The sequence below is a fragment of the Calidris pugnax genome, unplaced genomic scaffold (genome assembly GCF_001431845.1).
Source record: "Calidris pugnax isolate Ruff unplaced genomic scaffold, ASM143184v1 scaffold107, whole genome shotgun sequence".
In the NCBI taxonomy this organism is placed as follows: Eukaryota; Metazoa; Chordata; class Aves; order Charadriiformes; family Scolopacidae; genus Calidris; species Calidris pugnax.
Window position 1 is genome coordinate 2,273,435 of NW_015090901.1, and position 19,306 is coordinate 2,292,740.

The following is a 19,306-nucleotide window of genomic DNA, read 5'->3' on the forward strand; positions in this document are numbered from 1 at the left end:
GGGGGTGTTGGGGGAGATGATGCCGTCGGGGCTCGACGGGGCTCCCGCTGTCAAACGCTGCCGGTCGGGGAAGAGCGGGGTGAAACCTCCTCCCCCGGCTCCGGTAGCGGCTCCGTCAGGCTACGGGGGGTGGCCGGTTCCTCCCCCGAAGGTCTGGTTGGAGACACGGTCCCGGGGATTAAGAGCAGCGGTAGACGTAGGTTTTGGTTTCGTTCCGTTCCTTTTAAAAGTTGGGAGAGGGGGAAAAAAAAAGTTTAGGTGTCATCTGACACCTTGGGAGGTTGTTGGTGTTTTTTTTTTCCCCGTGTTATTGTGTGGTGTCACAAGGTGGCAGGTTTGGGGATCTGAGCTTGGAGGTCTTCTGCAGACAGGAGTTAGTCCCCCGACCCTCAGCTGTGTGTGTAGAAGGTCCCATACACCTTCCCTGTTGGAGGTGTCCTGGACCTGTGTGACTTCTCCTGAGTGCCACGGTGCAGGATATCCAGATTATGGCAATTGGGTTGTTAGGAAAAGTTGGTTCTCTAATGTATAACCTTATATTTTGGGGAAACCAGGCTGCTCCCCGACTGCCGTCGAGCGTTTGACAGCAGTTTGCCTGATTCCTACCCCACCGTGAGCTGAAGGAGCTGCCACTTGTGCTGGTAGTAGTGGGGAACGGGAGGCCTTTTCCTCATCCCAGACCTGTAGCTCGTGTTGTGTTAGAGGACAGCTGGTAAAGTCATTTAGCCGAGGTCATGCCTAAAGTTAGAATGGGAGCCTTAAAAGTTGAGGTGGGTTCACCCGCCGCGTTCAATTCCACGGTGGCACGGGATCGGCCTCAAAATGAGCGGAAAAAGAGGAGGGATGAGGGGGTTTCGTGTCTGTGTGCCCTGCTTCACTGTTTCCCTCTGCCTTCAAAGGAGGAAGAGGAGGAAGACAGCAGTCCTGGAGTGTCCTTCTCGCTCTCTTCAGAAGAGTCGGAGATGGAGCCCGAGGAAGAAAGGATCCGTTACAGCCAAAGACTGGTCAGTATTGGCCCTGAACAACCAAAGTCTGTTCTTGGTTCTGTTGCAACGGAAGAAAGAAAAGGCTTTTACTGTCAACAGGTTTAAACAACCCAAAAAAAAAAAGCATTGTGATGGATCGCTGCGGCCTGCGCAGAGGCTGTCAGCTCAGCTGGCGGTGGCTTAGATGGCTTCGTGGGTCCTGTTTGTGTCACAAAGTTTGCCCTAACGAAGTGGGCACTTGGCTGCTGAACTCTGGAAGAGGGGAGGGCTGGGGCCTGAGTTGCTTTGCGAAGCTGCTGGATAGAAATGTGAACTGAGTGTTGGTGTAGTTTGTGGCACGGCAGGTTTTCTCCGTGTGTTTGTAACGAGCAGAGAAGCTGAAATACTCTGTGTTACCGGGATGTTGGCCTGGACTTGATTTGAGTGTGCTGTGAGATCTGAGAGAACCAGCTTCAGGCTCAGATTTAGTTGTGCCTGTGTCCCTGTGCATGCGTCTTCTCCGGGTGTTTTCTTCTGGGGGGAGCTGCTCCCAAATTCGGGTCCTTGTTAGGTCCTGTCAGGAGCTCTGGCTCGTCTGGTGTTTGCGCTGCTGGTCGGGGTCTGCGAGTTGGGCTGCACCCGTGAGCAGTTTGAGACTCTGAGATGATATTCCTGGAGATCCTGGGGAAGGAGAGAAGCTGCTGTGTCTTCTGCAGGTTGGTTTCGTGTGGTTTTGAGGCAGTTTTAAACCCCCTGGGAAGGGTGAGCGTCAGCTCTGTGATAGCTGAGGCTGTGATGGGAGTTCCTCTCTGAGTCACGGCGCTGCGTGTACCCTCACCTTCAAGGTGCTGCCTCTAAGGGTAAATCCTTATCCTTTAATACTCTGAAATCATTTGGTGTGGGACAGGGTGGACTCGGTGTTAAGCTTTGCCCTCGAGAGCAAGCAGTTCTTGCTGCTGGGTGCCTGACTGTAGAAAGGAGGCTGGGGATTTATAGTCACCACACACCTCGTAGGTGGCCAAGGGACAAAAATCCTCTAGTGAGGGTAGAAACTATTATTCCAGAGGAGAGGAGGATGCTGCACAGGTCGTGTTTTGTCCAAACACCTGGTTTACTGAAGGTGTGCTCTTTTTGTGGTGCTTCTTGGTGTCTGTTGCGTGTTTACTTTTTGCAGAGAAGATGCTCACACCAGATAATTTGGTGACAGGCATCTATACTTTATAGTCAGCCGCCTTAGCCCTCTTTGGGAACCTGAAGTGACTCTGATTTGAAGTGATTTTTAATCTTTGTTCGCTTTTTTGAGAGGGTGCTTACAGAAAAAACACCCAAACAAACAAACTGTGCTACATCCGTGGACCCTTCAGGATGCCTTGTTTTTCCCAAGTGCTTTGGCGGATGCTTTAAGGTGACAACTCTGCCAAAAGCAGCAGTGCCACCTCGTCCTGACACACTTGGTCCCACAACGGTGGGGCACCCCTCTCAAGGTGCTGGTTTGACTGGGGAGTGACCTTTTCAGTCAGGGTGGCGGGAGAGCTTCTCTTGGAGGCAATGCCTGCTTCAGATTTTGGTTAAACTATCATCTTAGATACGCTTTGACCAGCTGAAATAACCCAAAATGTCTGGAGAAGACGAGGCAGATGAAGGGGGACTAGCGGCCAGCAAGTTACCTGCTTAAAATTGCTTATAATCCCATAAATAAGAATCATCATGAAGGGTTGCTGTCCCAGTGTAGGTGGCCTGGGCTCCAGCAGAATGTGCTAAGCTGGATAAATGGCTGCAGGGTGATGAGCTCTGTGCTTAAGGGGCTCGGGAAGGCACGTGGGCAGCAAGCAGAGGATGAAGCTCACCTGGGTTTCTGTGGCCTCCTGTGCATGTTGTCTCTGCTGGCCTGGAGCCGAGAAGAGGTGACATGACCCCTGTGTGGTAGATGAGGCTTAGGTCATGCCTCCTGATTTGCTTTTCCTGGGAACTTCCAGCTTCTTTAATGCTTTTTTGCTGTGTTAGTGAAGCTCCCCTATTGAAGGACCTTAAAAAGATTGGATTTTTTTTTTTCCCCCCAAGATACATGCTTCAAAATGTGGGGAGCCATTCTCTTAGGGAGTTTCTGGCCCTTGCAGAACAAGGTATCACGGGTGAATTATCCAGGAAGACAAAAGTGCTGAATACGACTTACACGTGGGAGTGGGATATTCAAATGTCTTGGTCTTGGGAGTTGGTTTTAATATGCCTACATTAAAAGTTCTAGGCAGGGAAACAGGTAGTTGGTAGTACAGGATGTTTCTGCTGCTGTAAGCTCTGTTTCTCGTGTGTGACTGGGGATCGACGTGGGTGTGATAACAAAAGAAGAAATATATTAAAAAAAATAAATTAAATCCAAGTGTGATAGCAGTCCTACCAGCTGAACAACCTTGACCAGAAGAGTTTGAAGCGGTGAAGGAGCTGAATTAATTGCACGTGCAAACAGTGTGGTTTGATGGTACCAGTAGCCCGAGATGGTGAGAGAAGCCTGCAATCTGGTGTGCCAGGGTTAATTACACCAACTGCATCTTTCCATGTGTCACCCTGGCCTTAAACCTGACTGGTTTCCATCAGGACATAGGGGAAGTCTTGAGTGTTTTGGTTATTTTATTTAGTGACCGATACTTTTACCTTCCTCTGGTTCCACAAAATTTCATCTATGTATGTTTTCTGAGTGGATTTGTCAGTGTCAGTGAAAGAACTGGGTGTTGAGGAGAAATTCACCTCTGCTTCAGGTCTAATCATGCTCCTACAAGAGTTTGGTGGTGGGTCACGCCGCTCTAACTGTGCTTGCTTCCTAGTTTGGGCTCTACATCCCTGGCTCTCGGGATTATAAAAGCCTGGGTGAGTTGGTCTGGAGGCAGGGGTGTCGTTGGGAAGATGTCCTGCACCCACCTGAAACAATTAGTGTGTGGAAGAAGCTGTGTCCCAGCTCTGGGAGGCTGACACGGGGAGGGGACACAACAGTGGGTTAAGGGATATCTGGGCCTCCCTGCACCGTGAGTGGCAAAGGATGGGACTTCTCAGACACTGATGAGTAGTTTTCTTTTAGGTCAGCTTCCATCTTGCTGCTCCTCAGCTTTATGAGGCAGAACTTTGGGGTTTGAGGTGCTGGCTTTCAGAGCTGTAGATGTTGTGCAGGCCCTGGATGGAGGAGTTGAAATGCTCTATTGTATCCTGCGGCCCCAGTGACAGTCCAGCCCTGGCACTGACAGTGCCATGGTCCTTCTCTGAGACTTGGATGTCTTCTGCTGCCTGTTGCTGGGTGGTCACACCAAGCTCCTCAGCTCCCCAGGAGGAGGACAGGGGCACGCTGGCACCTGGAGCTGGAGCCTGGGCTTCTTAAAGACAGGGGTGGCAACGTGAGCATGAGCTGTTTGACGCAACGCTTCTCTAAGGAGCCTGCTCGAGGCGAGGTGTTCCCGTCTTGCTGTTGCAGCACTGAGTGAGGATTCCTCTCTCATTCCAGTAAGAAATAATTTACTCTTTTACTGCACACAAAGCTGCTACACCCGTCCAGATCTGTGGGAACCTGTGGAGCTGCTGGAGGGTTCCTCAGCGGGACACTCTGCCAGTCCTGGGAGTCATTGAGTATTCCTGGGTGCTGGAAGCGGGAGGAGATCACAACTTCTGTCTGCTCCAGGGCTAATTCTGCTGTGAACCAAGACCAGCAGGACTCTGTGAGTTTCCAGTTGGGATTAGCACGTCGCTGAAGCCGTGGTCTGGGTGAGGAGTGAAGGGCAGCGGTGTTGGATCATGTCGGGAAGGCTTGGGGAGCCGGGAGCATAGTGTGAGGGGGCCACCACCCTAAGGACAAACCCTGCCTGTTGTGGTCTCTCTGTCAAGTCAGCAGTCTGTATCTCGGGGTGTGGTTCCCAGTTGGGATTGCCGGTGTGGCAGAGCTGGTTTTGGAGGTTCCCTCCCTCCCTCCCTCTGTCAGCGCCTCGGGAGCTGATGCCCCTGAGCCTAATGCTGCTTCTGGAGATGATGGATCATGCCCTAGATAAAAGTTGGCGGGAGGGGTGGCGTTCTAACCCAAAGCGTTGCCTGTGAGCTGGCTGTCCCACCAGCAAACCTGGTGGGACTGGAGAGGTGGCAACCAGAGATAGGGAGGTGAGGTGGGGTAGGGACCTCTTCAACTGGCTCTGCTGCTGGAGAGAGCCTGCGGTGGAGCTGCACCCTCCCTCGGGGGAGCGACGGGTGCTCGATGGGGCTGGGGCACAGCTCCTGCTGGAGGTGATCATCCCTGGCTGGGTGCAGTGACATCCTTGGTTTTGCAGATGGAGATCTGTGGTGACAGCCGTGGAGGGAAATGGGCCGGTGGAGGAGGAGACCTGGCCTCTGATCTGTGCTTTGGGAGGTGAGGGGGGAGGCAGAATGTGAAATGCTGGTTCTCCTGTCGCTTGGGGCAGTCCCTGTCCTGCCTTAGCCCTTCCCTGCCCTCTGGTCAGATCCTCACCTGAAATTTGAGAGGAGGCCTCTGCCTGTCCCTACCAGCCAAAACCCGAGGCCTCTCCTTGTAAACAGCAGTGAGCAAACTTGTCTTTACATGTCGGTGTCCACGCTGTTGCCCCGGGCGAGAGTTCACTTGAGCTTTGCAGTCTATGGAGTCATCAGCTGAAGGGATGAAGCTTGGGGAGCATGGAGAAAAAGTTTTCTCTTGCAGCCCCGTGTCCTGTGGTGTGGAGTGGCACCAGGGATGGCAATGCTGGCTCTGAAAGGTGACCAGAGTCAGAGCAGCTCTGATCTTGTGGCTTCCAAGTTGTTCCTGTCAGTGAGACCAAACTCTTTCTGCAGGATGAGGTGATGTCAAACGCAGGATGCAACCGGCTGGCCGGGAAAGGCCCACGTGCAAGTGTTCACGTGACACTTGTGACAAAGTTCCAGCCCTTATCCTCACATCACCAAGGTGGCCTCAAAGCTGAGAGAGGGAGGTCAGCAGGGAGCAGGCTGTGGGCTGGTAGGACTGCTCGTGGCTGGTGAGATAGTGAAGAGGAGGACACGGCTACTTTCCCGTCTCTGTACTGGCCAAGTGGCTGCCCTTGCTCTCCCACGAATGGCCCACGCTGTCCCAGCAGTGGGATACAACCAGTAATACCAGTCAGGTTCTGCCTGACTTCTTGTTTGTCCTCCTTGTGGTGCTGCTCGTTACCAGGTAATGATCCTTTTGCAGTTGCTGGCGTTTGTCATCCTCAGATCTTGGTCTGCTCAACAGAGGCTGGTCCTGCTGGATACTGGCTTTTCCAGGGCTGGTCCCATTGACCTGGGACTTGTCCGTGTGTCCTGGTGTGAACCTCCCGGGGTGGCTACCATGATACTGAAGTGTGGGGTGGAATCTGGGTGGCTGTGCATGGCCCCTCAGTTTAAAATTTGGCACTGGTGGCCCTGTCAAGCAATTCTCCCTCCTCTTTGTCTGCTGCATCCCCTGTGTGAAACCCTGTCCGGCCAAATGTCACTGGTCTGCTGGTCACACCTCAATTTCCTCAGCTAGACAGGACCTGTGCAAGTAGGGTAATTAATCTCTCCCCCGTGCCTCTGCCTCGAACTGAAGACACTACAAATGACTCATTCCAAATGAGCCAGGTGTAATAAATGAGCTCTAAATAATTTAGGGACTGTTCAGATTTGATCTGGGCAGCTCTTGGGTGGAAGCTCGGAGCAACTGAAGGCTCTCTTTGGAAAGCTTTAGCAATCCCTGGGAGCGTTTGGATCCTGAGAGATGCAAGATTGTGCTGTTCCCTGGGACAATACGTCCCCAAAACCCACTGGATGATGTTCTGTGTCAGCAGAGAGGACCATGGAGGGGTAAATATCTCTATCTCTGGTGGCTTCTTGCTGTCCCAGGCCTGGCTGTGCCTTGAGTGTGTTCCTGGAAGCAGCCAGACACCGCAGGAGCGCTTTGAAGTTACTCCTGAGTTACCAAACAATATTTGCAAGTTGCATTTATGTCTCTTGTTAATGAGCAGGAGTAGATTTTCACAGGGTTATCCCAGCCAGAGGTGACACTAACAAGTTAGGAGAGCAGTCCCCCACACCCCCAGTACTTTTTTTTTTAATTGTTGGCTAATTAGGACAGGAGCCACCCAGACGGGGGTCTGCAGGTCACTGGCTGGGTTTTGGGGAGAAATGGCACACGTGGGGGACGCGGTGGCATGATCAGAAGGTGGAGAAACAAGGTGGTGCACTAACTGTCCTCTGAAAATGTATGAGGGAAAGCAATTACTTGTCTTCAGGCTGAGATGTCTGGTGCTGCTGCAGGAAGAGTGTTGCTGATTCCAGAGGAGAAGACAATGGGTGAGCTCTGAGGGGGACAGCGTGTGCTCTGGAAAGCTCAACTTGCTGCCAGAGCTGACTTATTAGTTCACAGGCTTTCTTACACGACGCCTGACCTGCTTTTATTTGGGTGGGAGAGGTTCAAGGCAAGTGGAAGCTGTAGAAGGTGAGGAGGAACGTGGCACGCCATGGTCAATCACTGCATGTGGTCGTACAGCTGTGGAAGGCATGATCCTGTGGCAGGAGCTGGTTGGGGACATGTACCTGCATGCTCAGAGAAGAGGAGTTGTTGGAGATGGGCAGATCTGCCTCACTCTGGATGTCCTGCCCGTTCTTGGTGGAGGTGAGAGCAGAGAAGGATCTCACTTGGTTGCCTTGGGAAATGCAGAAGAGCAAACCCTGCGGTAGGACATCAGGGCGTATAATTAGATATCAAAGATACTAAGCTGTCAAAAGCCCTGGGAGGCAAGAAGGGTGGGGAGCGTGTATCTCAAAACTAGAATTATTTCCAGTCAGCTTGGAGAACGTGGGATCTTGGATAAATTGATCTTCTTGGGGTGGGGGTCAGACAGAAGAACCCTGGGAGGGAACAGGGAGCAGCAGATAGGCATATGCCTCTGGAAAATGGGTTCTGACCATTTCAGCTGAAGCTCAGAAGCTGTCTGTGGCTGCACTTGTACAGATGCATCATCAGAAAGCCTGTCAATAAAATCTGAAACCAGCTACCTTCCCTCTTGGATGGTCTCCAGCTGGTTGAGCTGCAGACAGAACTCTGCTGTACACTCGTACAGCAGGGCTTGTGCTGGTCCAGGCTCCGTTCCTTTTTCTGGAGGGCTTGGGGTAGGGTGTCAGCATCTCGGGGGCTGTAGGGAACTTTGGGGTTCTTCTTCCCTTTCCACAGTGGTCTGAACTCCCTGTGCTGCCCACCTTCAGATCTCCCTTGGTGAGGATGCTAATGACTTCTGATTTTTGAGGGCCAAGGAGTAGCGAGAACATGTTCGTGCTGCTTCTTCTCTAACTCCCTACCTCTCAGGTCGTGTCAGTGCTGCCCAGTAGCAGCTCTAGGAGCAAATGCTCTGCCACCTCCGTGTTGCATTTTGGGCAGTTAGGAAATGCTCTGTGCTGTGTGTCCCAACAGTTGGACCACGCTGGATGATTTTCACTTGTCTGTGTTCATGTGATGGGGAAATCACAGGCTTCAGGATGGTGTAAGAGAATGAGCGTGAGGTGCTGTAGGTCACTGATCCTCAAATGCTCTGCTCATGGACCCTGGAGCTTCATCTGGAGAGACCAAAAGGGATGTGAGAAACTTGAAGTTGTCTCTTTGCTGATCCTCCTTGTTTACCTCTTTCTTTTTTTTTTCCCAGCTCCCAAGAACCAGGTGAGGAAGATACATAGTTGTCCGCTGGTGTTTCTTGCTGGCATTTGAGGTGGTTCAGATAAACCTGGTGAGGAAGTGTAGCCCGTGAATCCCTGGTGGGGTAGAGATGGATCCGTTTGACACAGTTTCTCTCTGTTTTGTTTCTTTGAGTCCATGTTTGTGCATCTCTGTTGCTGTAGAAACGGTACCGGTGGTAAACAGCATGAACTGCCTGTCCAGGGACTCTGAATCCCTGTGGAAGTCCCAGGAACTTGAACTGGAGGAGGTTTTGGGGCTGGGATCTGCCCGGGGTTGCAGGGTGGTAAGAAGAGTTGGTGGCTTTACGCTTGTGTGATAGTTTGATGGGGTGGTGTGCTCTCTGTAGTGCTTCCACCCCGGTTGGGTGCTTGGCGGGGAGCAAATCTGGGTGGCATCTTTGCTGCCTGAAGAGCTGAGGTGTGGTTCGCAGCGAGCTGGTGGGGGGAAAAGGAGTGACAATTTTTCCTGTTGTCAACCAGAAGAGGTCATATTGATGGTGAGATGGGGAGCAGAGCAGTCAACTTCCCTCCCTACGGTTACATCAAACACCACCTGCTTTTTGTCTTTCCCTGCATCTCGCGTATTTTAGCTATCACACTGTGCACCCACAGAGGGTTTTAACAAAACTACCCCCCACACCCTTTTATGTCGAGGAAGAGGCTCCGGGGTGTGATCCTCATCTGTGGTTTTTTTTGTGAGCGCTGCCCCTCGGGGTTGGGAACCAGCTGCAGAATCGTCCTGGCGTGGCTCAGCCGGTCGTAACAGAGTTTTGGGGAAGCGATGGTTCAATTAAAAAGGCACCGAGGGGAAGGATGGGGATGTTGCTCGATAGAACTGTTATCGAGAGAAGCAGATCCCAACCAGCAAGGCACATTCTCACCACCAGTGAGATACGTGGAGGGGATGGTCCGTGGTTGCCTCTTTACCTCGTCCAACTCTTCATGAGCTGAAAGTCTGAAGGGGCAGAGAGAGAAGAGAGGCGGCGCTGCAGAACTTGGAGAGACAGCAAAAGGAGTGCTGGAGGAACAATCAGAAGGTGTAAGAGCAGAAAAGCCTATATTTTTATTTTTATTTTTTAAAAAAAGAGGCTGGCCTGGGCTGTTCATCCAAGAACACCCTTGCTCTCCCATCTATTCCTGGCTTTTGGGAGCTGTAATCTTGGGATCAAGCTGAGGCAGCTGGAAGTGCAAAGGAAAAAGTAATGTATATTCCTCTAGGGTCAGACTGCCTCGGTATCTCTAATTCCTTGTGCTTAAATATTTCCATGTGTCGCTGACCTCCTGAGCCCCTTTGCCCCATTTGGAGGAAGGAAGGGGCAAGTCCTGGGCTCCTTGTAGAGCAAAGGGGGAGGGAACTCATGCAGTGATGGTGTAACAGAGCGGAGTAAGGAGGAAATCTCCTTCCCAGTAGATGGTTTCGCACTGTCCATGTTTATCCTGGTGGCTCTGGGTTGTTTTCAGTCTTCATAAGCATCCTAAGCCCCAATTCAAGCAGTTTGTGGCTATTCTTTTTAAAGGACAGTGTCAGCTTAGCAGGAGTTGTGGTGTACACAGGTGTTGTGCTTTTGCTGTCCGAGTCCTCCTGTGGTCCAACCTCATTCCGTTTGGGTGATGGGACAGGACCGGCAACAGGTTTCTGCAGAGTTGGGTTGGGAAGCTGAGAAATTTGGAAGGTGAGCTCTTCCCCACTGCAAAATCCACACTAGTCCTCTGAACTCCCACCGTAGAGTGGACGGAGAGGTGCTCTGTCTGTCCCAGCAAGGAATGAAGCATCAAGTTGACCTATTAATGCCAGATCAGTTGCATTTCTATCCCCAAATGCAGGTGGTTCCGTGTGTCCCTTGTGCTGGGTCTCTGCCTGGTGCTATGTGTGGGCTGGAGGGAAATGGTCAGCTCTTCCCCAAATGGGAAAATGGGATTAAGTGCGTGTAATCTTCAAGCCAGCCTTTTTGGAGAACTTTGGTCTACTTTGTTTCCATTTGGGGGATGCTTTGTTGCCTTCCTGTGCAAAGAGAAAGAGTAGCAGAGCTGGTAACGCTCATCCACCTGACTGCACAGCACCTCCTGGGGACTCCCTGGCAGGGAAGGGGGTCTACACATGAGAGTTTTTCTTTGGATTTCTTCTGTTTTGGAAGGGGTGAGAGGTAATTGAAGGAGTTTGCTCCATCATTTCTCATTTACTTGAGAAATACCAAGGCTGAACATCAAAGAATGGCTGCTAACGCAGTCTGCGTGGCTCAGGGGATCAGTGTTTGGTCCTAAAAGGTAGGATGGTGGAGGGTTTGATGGTCCTTCATGAGCTTCCTCAAGGTCTCGTAGAATCCAGGTGGGGTTTGTCCTGGTGCCAGGGTTCTACGGATGGGTATGGATGATTTAAGGGTTGGTTGGGACAGTGGCTGCATGGGAAATATGCTGCAGGTGTCCTTTCCTAGGAGCAGCGATGCCTTTATTGGGACTGTTGCCAGGCTTGCCCATCTATGATCTGCTCTAGCGCCTTCCCCTGTCTGGTGGTTTTGCTGCTGTGGCTGGTCAGCCTGTGGTTCAGCAGCAGCTGCTGGAGTTCTCCTTGGCCCCCTTTGGTGCCGTCTCCCCACCTGCCTCTTTCAGCCTTGCTCCAATTCCCCAATTATTCTTTGTGTACGGCCAATTTCGTAACCCAAAAGTGCAAACCGAAGCGTTCTCCCTGCGCGTTCTGAAACGCTGCCAGCCCTGCTCGTGATAGGAATCCCTCCTGGAGCTGTGAAGCCTGGAAGGGCTCCAGTTCCAAGGAGATTCCTCTTCACTCCTCAGCCTGGTGCTTTGAGTCTTTCTTTGTCCGGGAATGTTCAACCTGGGATACACCAGTTCTGCTCTGCAGCTCTTGAGAGAGACAGGAGGTGATGAGGGACATTGATGGTTGGACTCCATGATCTGAAAGGTCCCTTCCAACCTAGATAATTCTATGATTTAACCTGGGTTAAGCCCTGCTGGGTTAGTTCTTGGGTTCCTCTTATGAAACTGGGCAGGAGAAGAGTTAGTTTAGTGTGGTCACCTTGTCCAGACAGTCATCGTTGGTGGAGAGGGCACACAGAGCTGCTAAAATTAGCCACCTCCTGGCTTCTCCTAGTGTTGGGCTGGCCCTGAGACAGACATGGCCACTGACAGATTGTTCTGGATCTCTTACTTGGGACATTACAGCCTTCTCTTCACATCCTACTATGGGACCTCCTTTTAGCTGGGGTGAGTGGGGAGCCCAGGACCACTTTATTCTTCATGTGTGGGGCGGTTATTTGGCCAAAGAAATGGCCCTGCAGAGCCAAAATATTACCAAAACGACACGGGCCCATCTCTGGAGGACCCCTTTGTGCCCCAAGGGTGACAGGGGGGGTTATGGTTTAGTTATTGCTTCCCACGCTTGGGAGGAAGAGGAGGACAAACCGAAGTGGTTGAAGGTTGAGGCACAGAGGACAGAGAGAGACACAAATAATTTGTTTTTATGGACCAGATCATGGAGACCCAGGAGCTGGAAGTGGGAGGTGAAGGCTTGGAGGAGAGGAATATAGAAAGGTAAAGCTCTTGTGCTTAAGATAAGCGGTACCTGGCAGGCTTCTGATGGGATTTCATAATCTTTGTGCCTTGGTTCTCCACGCTGTATCTGAAAGTACTTACAAGGGAGTGTCTTCCCTGCATGGTACAGCTCTGGCGTTGGCATCTGGGTCTGCCTTGCTGTTTCCACGCTTGTCCATCCTCCTGCCATGTCCCTTGTGCCTTCCCAGAGACACGGGACCCTCTCCCACTGATAGAAAGGATTTAATTTGGCTGTTAATTGCTGGTGGATCTCAGCAGGGTGTCTTGGTGACTGGATTCTGGACACTGCTCTTTGGCACAGGTACTCGCTGAAGATTAAAACACCCATCAAGGAGTTTGGATGTTGAAGGTCTGAGCTTACCTAGACAAAAAGAGTAGTTTTTTGAGGTAAAAATATGTGGGAAGTTACATTTATCAACTGAGGAGAGCTGAGCTTGTTGGTTTATTACCGATTTGGACGCATTTCAGCAAAGTAAACCTACAGAGGGATGGGTGGCTGGGAGGCAGCTGGTGGGGAAACTGGTGAATGAGAGAGATCCACTGGTAAATTGTGCTGCTCTCGATGTTTGCTAGGAGCCAGGCAGAAGTTGTAAGACCTGCAGCGAGGGGAGTTTGGAAGGAGGGAGTTCAGAAACAGGAGTGACACAGGGCTGTGTTCTTCAGGTCGATATCTTTAATCTGGAGGAATAAGAGAGGGTCAGAGGAGGCTTCGAACCAGGCAAACTGCTCTGGAAACCCAGCAGACAGAGGAGAGGGGGCACAGGGAGAGGGAAAGTGAGGAGTCCTCCGGTGTCCTGAAGAGGAAGGAGCTGTGGCACAGCAGGAGGAGGCTTCCCGGGGACCAGGAGATGGAGATGTTGGGAGATCGGGGAGGGACCAGCAGGAGACGGGACAGGAAGTGACTAAAATACTGCGGTGTTTGTTGGTTTCACTCTGTAAATATGTGAGGCTCTTTCAGCGAAAAGGACGGCTTGTTCTTTTTTTTTTTTTTTTTTTTCTTTCCCAAATGTGACCTTGTACTCATTCTTCTCTCAAAAAAAAAAACCCCAAAAAAACACAACCCCACAGGAGAATCTTATGGTTCTCTTCAGCCGAGGAGCTTTCAGTTCCTTTGCTGTTGGAGGTAGTCGTGCTCCATCGAGGCAGCGCTTGCTTGATGGAGAGAGGTGTCCAAGGAAGGGTTTTGAAGAGTGTCACCACGGAGCTGTGTCAGGTGCTTCCCCAGCATCCCTGAGAGAGAGAGAAGCTGCAGGTGAAGGGATGAGAATAGAAGGGATAAGACTGGAGCCATCCGTGAGATTAATATTCATGCTTCCTATTTCCTACATTAAGTGAATGGTACCCAAGAGGGCCAGAAAGAAATGGTGAAGGCCCAGCTATCTTAGATGAGAATTGCTGGCTGGTGGTGGAGGATGAATGAACTGCCTTTATCTTGACCCTGCCTGACACGCAGAGAAAGGCTTGGGGCTGCTTGTCTGTTCTTCCTTAGTAAAACTCTCAGAAGGATTTAAAAATGCCCGAATCCTAACGCAGATCACAAAACTGGGTGGGGGAAAAAAAAAATGTAAATATTTAAATATTGCTGAGGTTGTCCAATAGACATATATGTGTGATGTGCCTGACTTATCCCTTGCTTTGCTGGGGCTGGGCTTCAGGGTAGGTTTAGACTGAACATTAGGAAGGAATTTTTCACAGAAAGAGTGGTCGGGCATTGGAACAGGCTGCCCAGGGAGGGGGTGGAGTCCCCATCCCTGGCTGTGTTTAAGGGCCATTTAGATGCAGTGCTGAGGGACATGGTGTAGGGGAGGACTTTGTAGAGTAGGGGAGATGGTTGGACTAGATGATCCCAAGGGTCTCTTCCAACCTAGACGATTCTATGATTCATCTGGGGCATTCATGGATGATGGTTTTGGGGGTGTCTCCTGATCTCATTTTTGGAAGTCGCGCGTCTCTGGCTGAAGCAACAGTTATCACTGGAAAAATCTTCCAGTAGTGGAAAGAAAGAGCTCTTGGAGTGTCCTACACAAGCCCTAGGTTCAGACTCTGACCACATCTAGCCTAGTACGGAGACCCCACTTTGACATCTAGGGTTGTGTAAGTGGTGTGAGGAAACTGCAAGGCTCCAGGAGAGGGAGAAGAACTGCTGCAGAGATTTGCCCAAAGCCCCAGCAGATGCTGCCTCTGTCCCAAAACACACAGCTTGGGAGTGCAGAAGCCGTTCCTTCCTCCTGTCTGCTCCGCGCGCGCTGAAATGTTGTGTTTTTTTTAGTTTTCCCCACCCTCCCAAGACAACAATGACATGAAAGCGCTTGTGGCCCTGGCCCAGGACGCGAGAGGCCTTGTGTAACTGATGGGAGCTATTTGTATTGTGGCAGCGTTTTTTGGGTCCTCAGCCGTGACTGGGATCCTCTTCTCCTACATACTGGGCAAATTAGGAGGCCAGACTCTTCCCTGCCCACGGGAACACGCGAAGCTGATCTGGAACGAGTTTTGGAGCTGATGCTGTGCCGATGACAGGAGCATTAGACTTTGGAATTTGCCAGGCTGGAGGAGAGGACCTTTTCCTTCCACGTTCACCATCCCCGTTTCCCCATTGTAAAGGGATTAGAGCTGAAGGCGTTTCTGCCCCATTTCCTCGTGTTTGTACCTTTGCGGTGTGAGGGGAAAAGATGTTCCCCTGATCCCACAGGGTGGATTTAGCTGAGTAAAGGGCAGTTTTTATCACTGCTGTTTCGTGCGAGGCCACGGCAAGTTGGGCTGATGGAGCGGCATCTTCTGAAACACGCTGCTTTTCTCTGGTCAGAAAGCCTCCAGGTTTGTTACGGGGCCACCAGATGGTTTGCTGCACCTTGACGTGGGGTGGGAGTGGGGGTCTGCCCTCCAAGTTGTAATTTTTTGCTGGGGATTAACCTGAGCAAAGGGGTTTTGTGGCCCAAAGGCCGAAGTGGAGTGACTGGAGCCAGCAGTGACAGGACACGGGGAGGGAGCGGGTGGATGGGGAAGGGAGAGGGAGCTCTCTTCTGCACGTCATCTCTGGGACTTTATCCCTAGCTCAGTCTGTGTCATCCTGTCCTGGTGGGACCCCCTTTTTTTGCTGGGACTGTCCCCCCCCAGCACGAGCGCGGGGTCCACCTACACCACCGGTGGGATCTGCGTTGGGCCTAGGCCCATGTGGGGCCGCCATTGCGTTTAAACGAGCCGTCCCACAACGATCCGGAGCCTGCGCTGGCCTGGCCTGGTGCCACTTCCAGAGGGACAGACAATGCCGCCTGTGGCATCCAGTTCTGGCAGGGTGGTGACTGCGACCGCTCCAGAAGGAAATCTTTCAGGGAGCTGTCAGACCGAGCTTGGCGCTGGCTTCGGACCGGGTTGTGTGGCGTTGAACTAAGTCGCTTTAAAAGTATCTTTAAAGCGGTTGCGTCTGTATCAGGGAGTCGTTTCTCTTTTTAATCTTATCTTTAAATATATAAGATTAAAAAGAAGAGAGGGAGGAGCGAAGTGATGCAGTGATGGGATTGATGGATGGTAATGCCTGTATCAGGAACAGCGTGGCGAGTAGGGCCTGAGAGGTGATTGTCCCCCTGTACTGGGCACTGGTGAGGCCCCACCTCGAGTACTGTGTCCAGTTTTGGGCCCCCTACCATAAAAAAGACCTAGAGGTGCTGGAGCGGGTCCAGAGAAGGGCAACAAAGCTGGTGAGGGGTCTGGAGCACAAGTCTTATGAGGAGAGGCTGAGGGAGCTGGGGGTGTTCAGCCTGGAGAAGAGGAGGCTGAGGGGAGACCTTATTGCTCTCTCCAACTCCCTGAAAGGAGGGTGTAGAGAGGTGGGGGTCGGTCTCTTCTCCCAAGTCACAGGTGACAGGACGAGAGGAAATGGCCTCAAGTTACGCCAGGGGAGGTTCAGGCTGGATATTAGGAAACATTTTTTCACTGAAAGGGTCATCAGCCCTTGGAATGGGCTGCCCAGGGAGGTGGTTGAGGCCCCATCCCTGGAGGTGTTCAAAAGATGGGTTGATGTAGTGCTGGGAGGTATGGTTTAGTGATGGTGATGCTTCTTGTTTGTTGTGCGGGTGTCTATTTTTGTCAGTGAGGTTGACGGTTGGACAAGATGATCTTTAAGGTCCCTTCCAACCTAGAAGATTCTGTGATTCTGTAATACCAGGCTGGAAAATATCCCGGATGTGTTTCGTTCAGCTTTTGGGGGTGCGATGGGCTGGGGGAGCGGTGGGATTAAGGGGAAGGTGAGTGGGGCCAGGCAAGGCTGGGGCTGACTCTTTGGAGCAAAACAAACCCTCTCAGGGGTTTTCACCATCACTGCAAGGTGGGCTTGTACCTCCTGGGACTTCATGTGGTCCAGAGCAAGCCCTGCCTTACCCTTGGCTGGGTGAGGAAGACAGAAGGGAGCGGAGAGTGGCTTTGGGTGAAGTCTGAATGGGTGCTGGACACCTAGGAGGAGATCTGTGGCTTGTTGGGAGCACTGGGAGGAGAATCTGAGACGTGAAAATTCCACACTTGGGAAAGGGCACCCTAGCTTTTTCCAGGAGACCCTAAAAGAAGGAAGAAACGAGCTGTTAAACTCGTAGGAGGTCAGGTGGCGGCTGTGATGCCATCAGTCACCTCACTGGCAATGGTGAATTCCAGCATCCCACTGCGTGGCTGGGACCATGGTGGTTTTTGAGGATGTGCTGTGTCCCCCTGCTGCAGACAGGTGCCACCTTCCCGGGTCCCAGATGTGACAGTAGCTGCTGCGTCACCTCCTGTCCCCCCCCGTCCTGTCCCTGGCTGGCTGCTGGCGCGACGGTTGGTGTGTGACGGCTTTATAACGGGAGCATCCCTAATTGGGGGAAGTCAGCTTGGCTAATTCAGACCAGGTTGGCTTTTATTTGAGGGGATTTAGGGAGCGTTTCCCACGAACGGCTCTGCCAGAGCACGGCCGGTTTCGGGAGGGGTAGCCAACAGCTGGGGACAGTAATTTCTTCCAGATCCAGCAACGCTAGAAGAGGATGTCTGTCAGGAATCCCACTACAGATGTACTTAGGAGACCCTCTATGAAAAGGGTTACTCCTCCCCCACAAACAAACAAGGGAATAAATCAACTTTTGCGTACAAGCACAGCCAAAGATGAACATTTGAGAACTGTCTTCAGCAAAAAAAAAAAAACCCTTCCTTTATCACTTGGGTGTTCTGGCAGGGATTTGAATTCACAAAGTGCCTTTGCCTCCAGCGCAATAAAATACAGATGCACCTGTAAAAAGGGGAAACTGAATCTTTTTCCTTTGCCCCAGTTATACTGAGTTATCTCCCCTCTTCCCGTGTTTCTGTGTTAGTCCTCATTAGGAGTGAATTATCTGTCTCCCCTACAGCCTCACTCGCACGAATCTGTTGGCTGTAAGAGGAGCAAAAATGATGTTTCAGTGGTGTGTTTTGGATCCAGAGGAGACATCGCCTAAATAGATCTTCTCCAGTGTGTCTCTCTTGAAAACTGAAGCCAACGGTGCTTTTTGAGCAAGAAACCTAGTGAATAATATACTGCAGTAATACAGGATCTCTTCTGTCTGGGAGAAGGAGTGTGGGAGCTTCCCAGGGCAAGGGATCTCCTGGAGGTCCTGGCTGAGCTGTACTAGGTTGAGATGAGACTTGGAAGCCATCTGGTTCTTCCTCCTGGTCCATAACTCTGTCCTTCCTGCTCTGTTCTCTCCTCAGCGTGGCACGATGAGGCGGCGTTACGAGGACGACGGCATCTCCGACGATGAAATCGAAGGGAAGAGGACGTTCGACCTGGAGGAAAAGCTGTCCACCAACAAGTTTAACTCCACCTTCGTGGTCTTCATGGAAGGCAAAGGTTTGTCTTGGGCCACAATATGCTGCGGCGTGTGCTACCGCTGTCGGAAACCAGGCAGCTGCCTTGGTTGGCTGTTTCTCCAGTGAGGAATGGTGGGGGAGATGACCTTTCCCCGAGCCTTTCGTGGAAAGCTAACAGTGCTTGGATGTGCTCTCCTCCATCCGACTACACCCAGAGCCTCCCCGACTGCCAACTTGAAGGGCGGTGACAAGGCGATGGAAATGAAATTCGAGGATTAATGAGATCCTTTTCCCCTCTCCTGCGTTGGTGCTGCTTTTTACTTTTCACCCTTCTGTAACATTGGGAAAACTGCTCTCCACACCAGTTCCCTGCTTTCCTCTGCTCCAAAGGGGTTTACTTGTGGTGCAGAGCGGGTGGGGGATGTTTTTGCTGTCCCCCCCCTCCTCCCTGCAAGTCCTGGGCAGTTCTCAAGCAGTTTGAAGGCAACTTCAGGCATATGGGTGGAGGAATGGCTCACGGCTGCAGAGCCCTTGGACCAGGGGAGGTGGTAAAGAGGGAGGGCGTGTGGGGAAGCGGCAGGGAAGCTGCTTGCTCTGGAGACCACGAGCCGGTCTGCGGTGCCGCGGGCTCGCTGGGACACGTGGCGGCCAGGAACCGAGAGGGTTTGCCTGGGTCAGCACCTGTAATTGCAGCCACATGTCTACTAGATGCTTAATTGAAAGCCCGTGTGGGATCTCTCCCCTTTCCTTTCACCACGCGTAGGGCTCGGTGGGATGTCTTTTCATCACGCCCTCGGTGCAGGCCTCGTGAGGATTTACCGTGAGGGAGGAGCGTTTCTTCAAGGCATCTCTTTGCTTGGCCGGGAGCTTCTTGAGGAAGCTGGGGACCAAAAACCGTGCTGTTCCCCTGTCTGGTGCAGCTTGTTGCGGCAAATTCCCCCCTCCCTGGGGGGGTCTGTCTGGAGCTTGTCAGCAGCACGCATCATGCTGCTCGCAGAACTGCCGCAAAGGACTTCCAGCATCTCTGGAACTTGAGAGGAACAGGGCTTTCTTCCGCTGGCTGGCCTCACCACGGAGATAGGAGGAGGTTCTCAGGTCTATTAGGAAGAAATTCTTGATTGTGAGGGTGGTGGGACCCTGGCCCAGGTTGCCCAGAGAAGTTGTGGAGGCCACACAAGAGGTGTTGAAGGCCAGGTTGGATGGGGCTTTGAGCAACCTGGTCTGGTGGGAGGTGTCCCTGCCCAGGGCAGGGGGCTGGAACTAGATGATCTTCAAAGGTCTGT

General features: G+C 51.9%; 1 protein-coding gene across 1 annotated transcript in view; it reads left to right on the forward strand.

Moving 5' to 3' along the window:
* The first annotated feature begins 115 nt into the window (after positions 1-115).
* Positions 116-19,306, forward strand: part of KDM2A (lysine (K)-specific demethylase 2A) — a 53,340-nt gene continuing 34,149 nt past the window's right edge. The window contains exons 1-3 of the mRNA XM_014948893.1: positions 116-196; positions 900-1,004; positions 17,925-18,063. Coding sequence (XP_014804379.1) covers positions 963-1,004; positions 17,925-18,063 — 181 coding nt within the window. The 5' untranslated portion in view covers positions 116-196; positions 900-962. The remainder of the gene's footprint in view (positions 197-899; positions 1,005-17,924; positions 18,064-19,306) is intronic.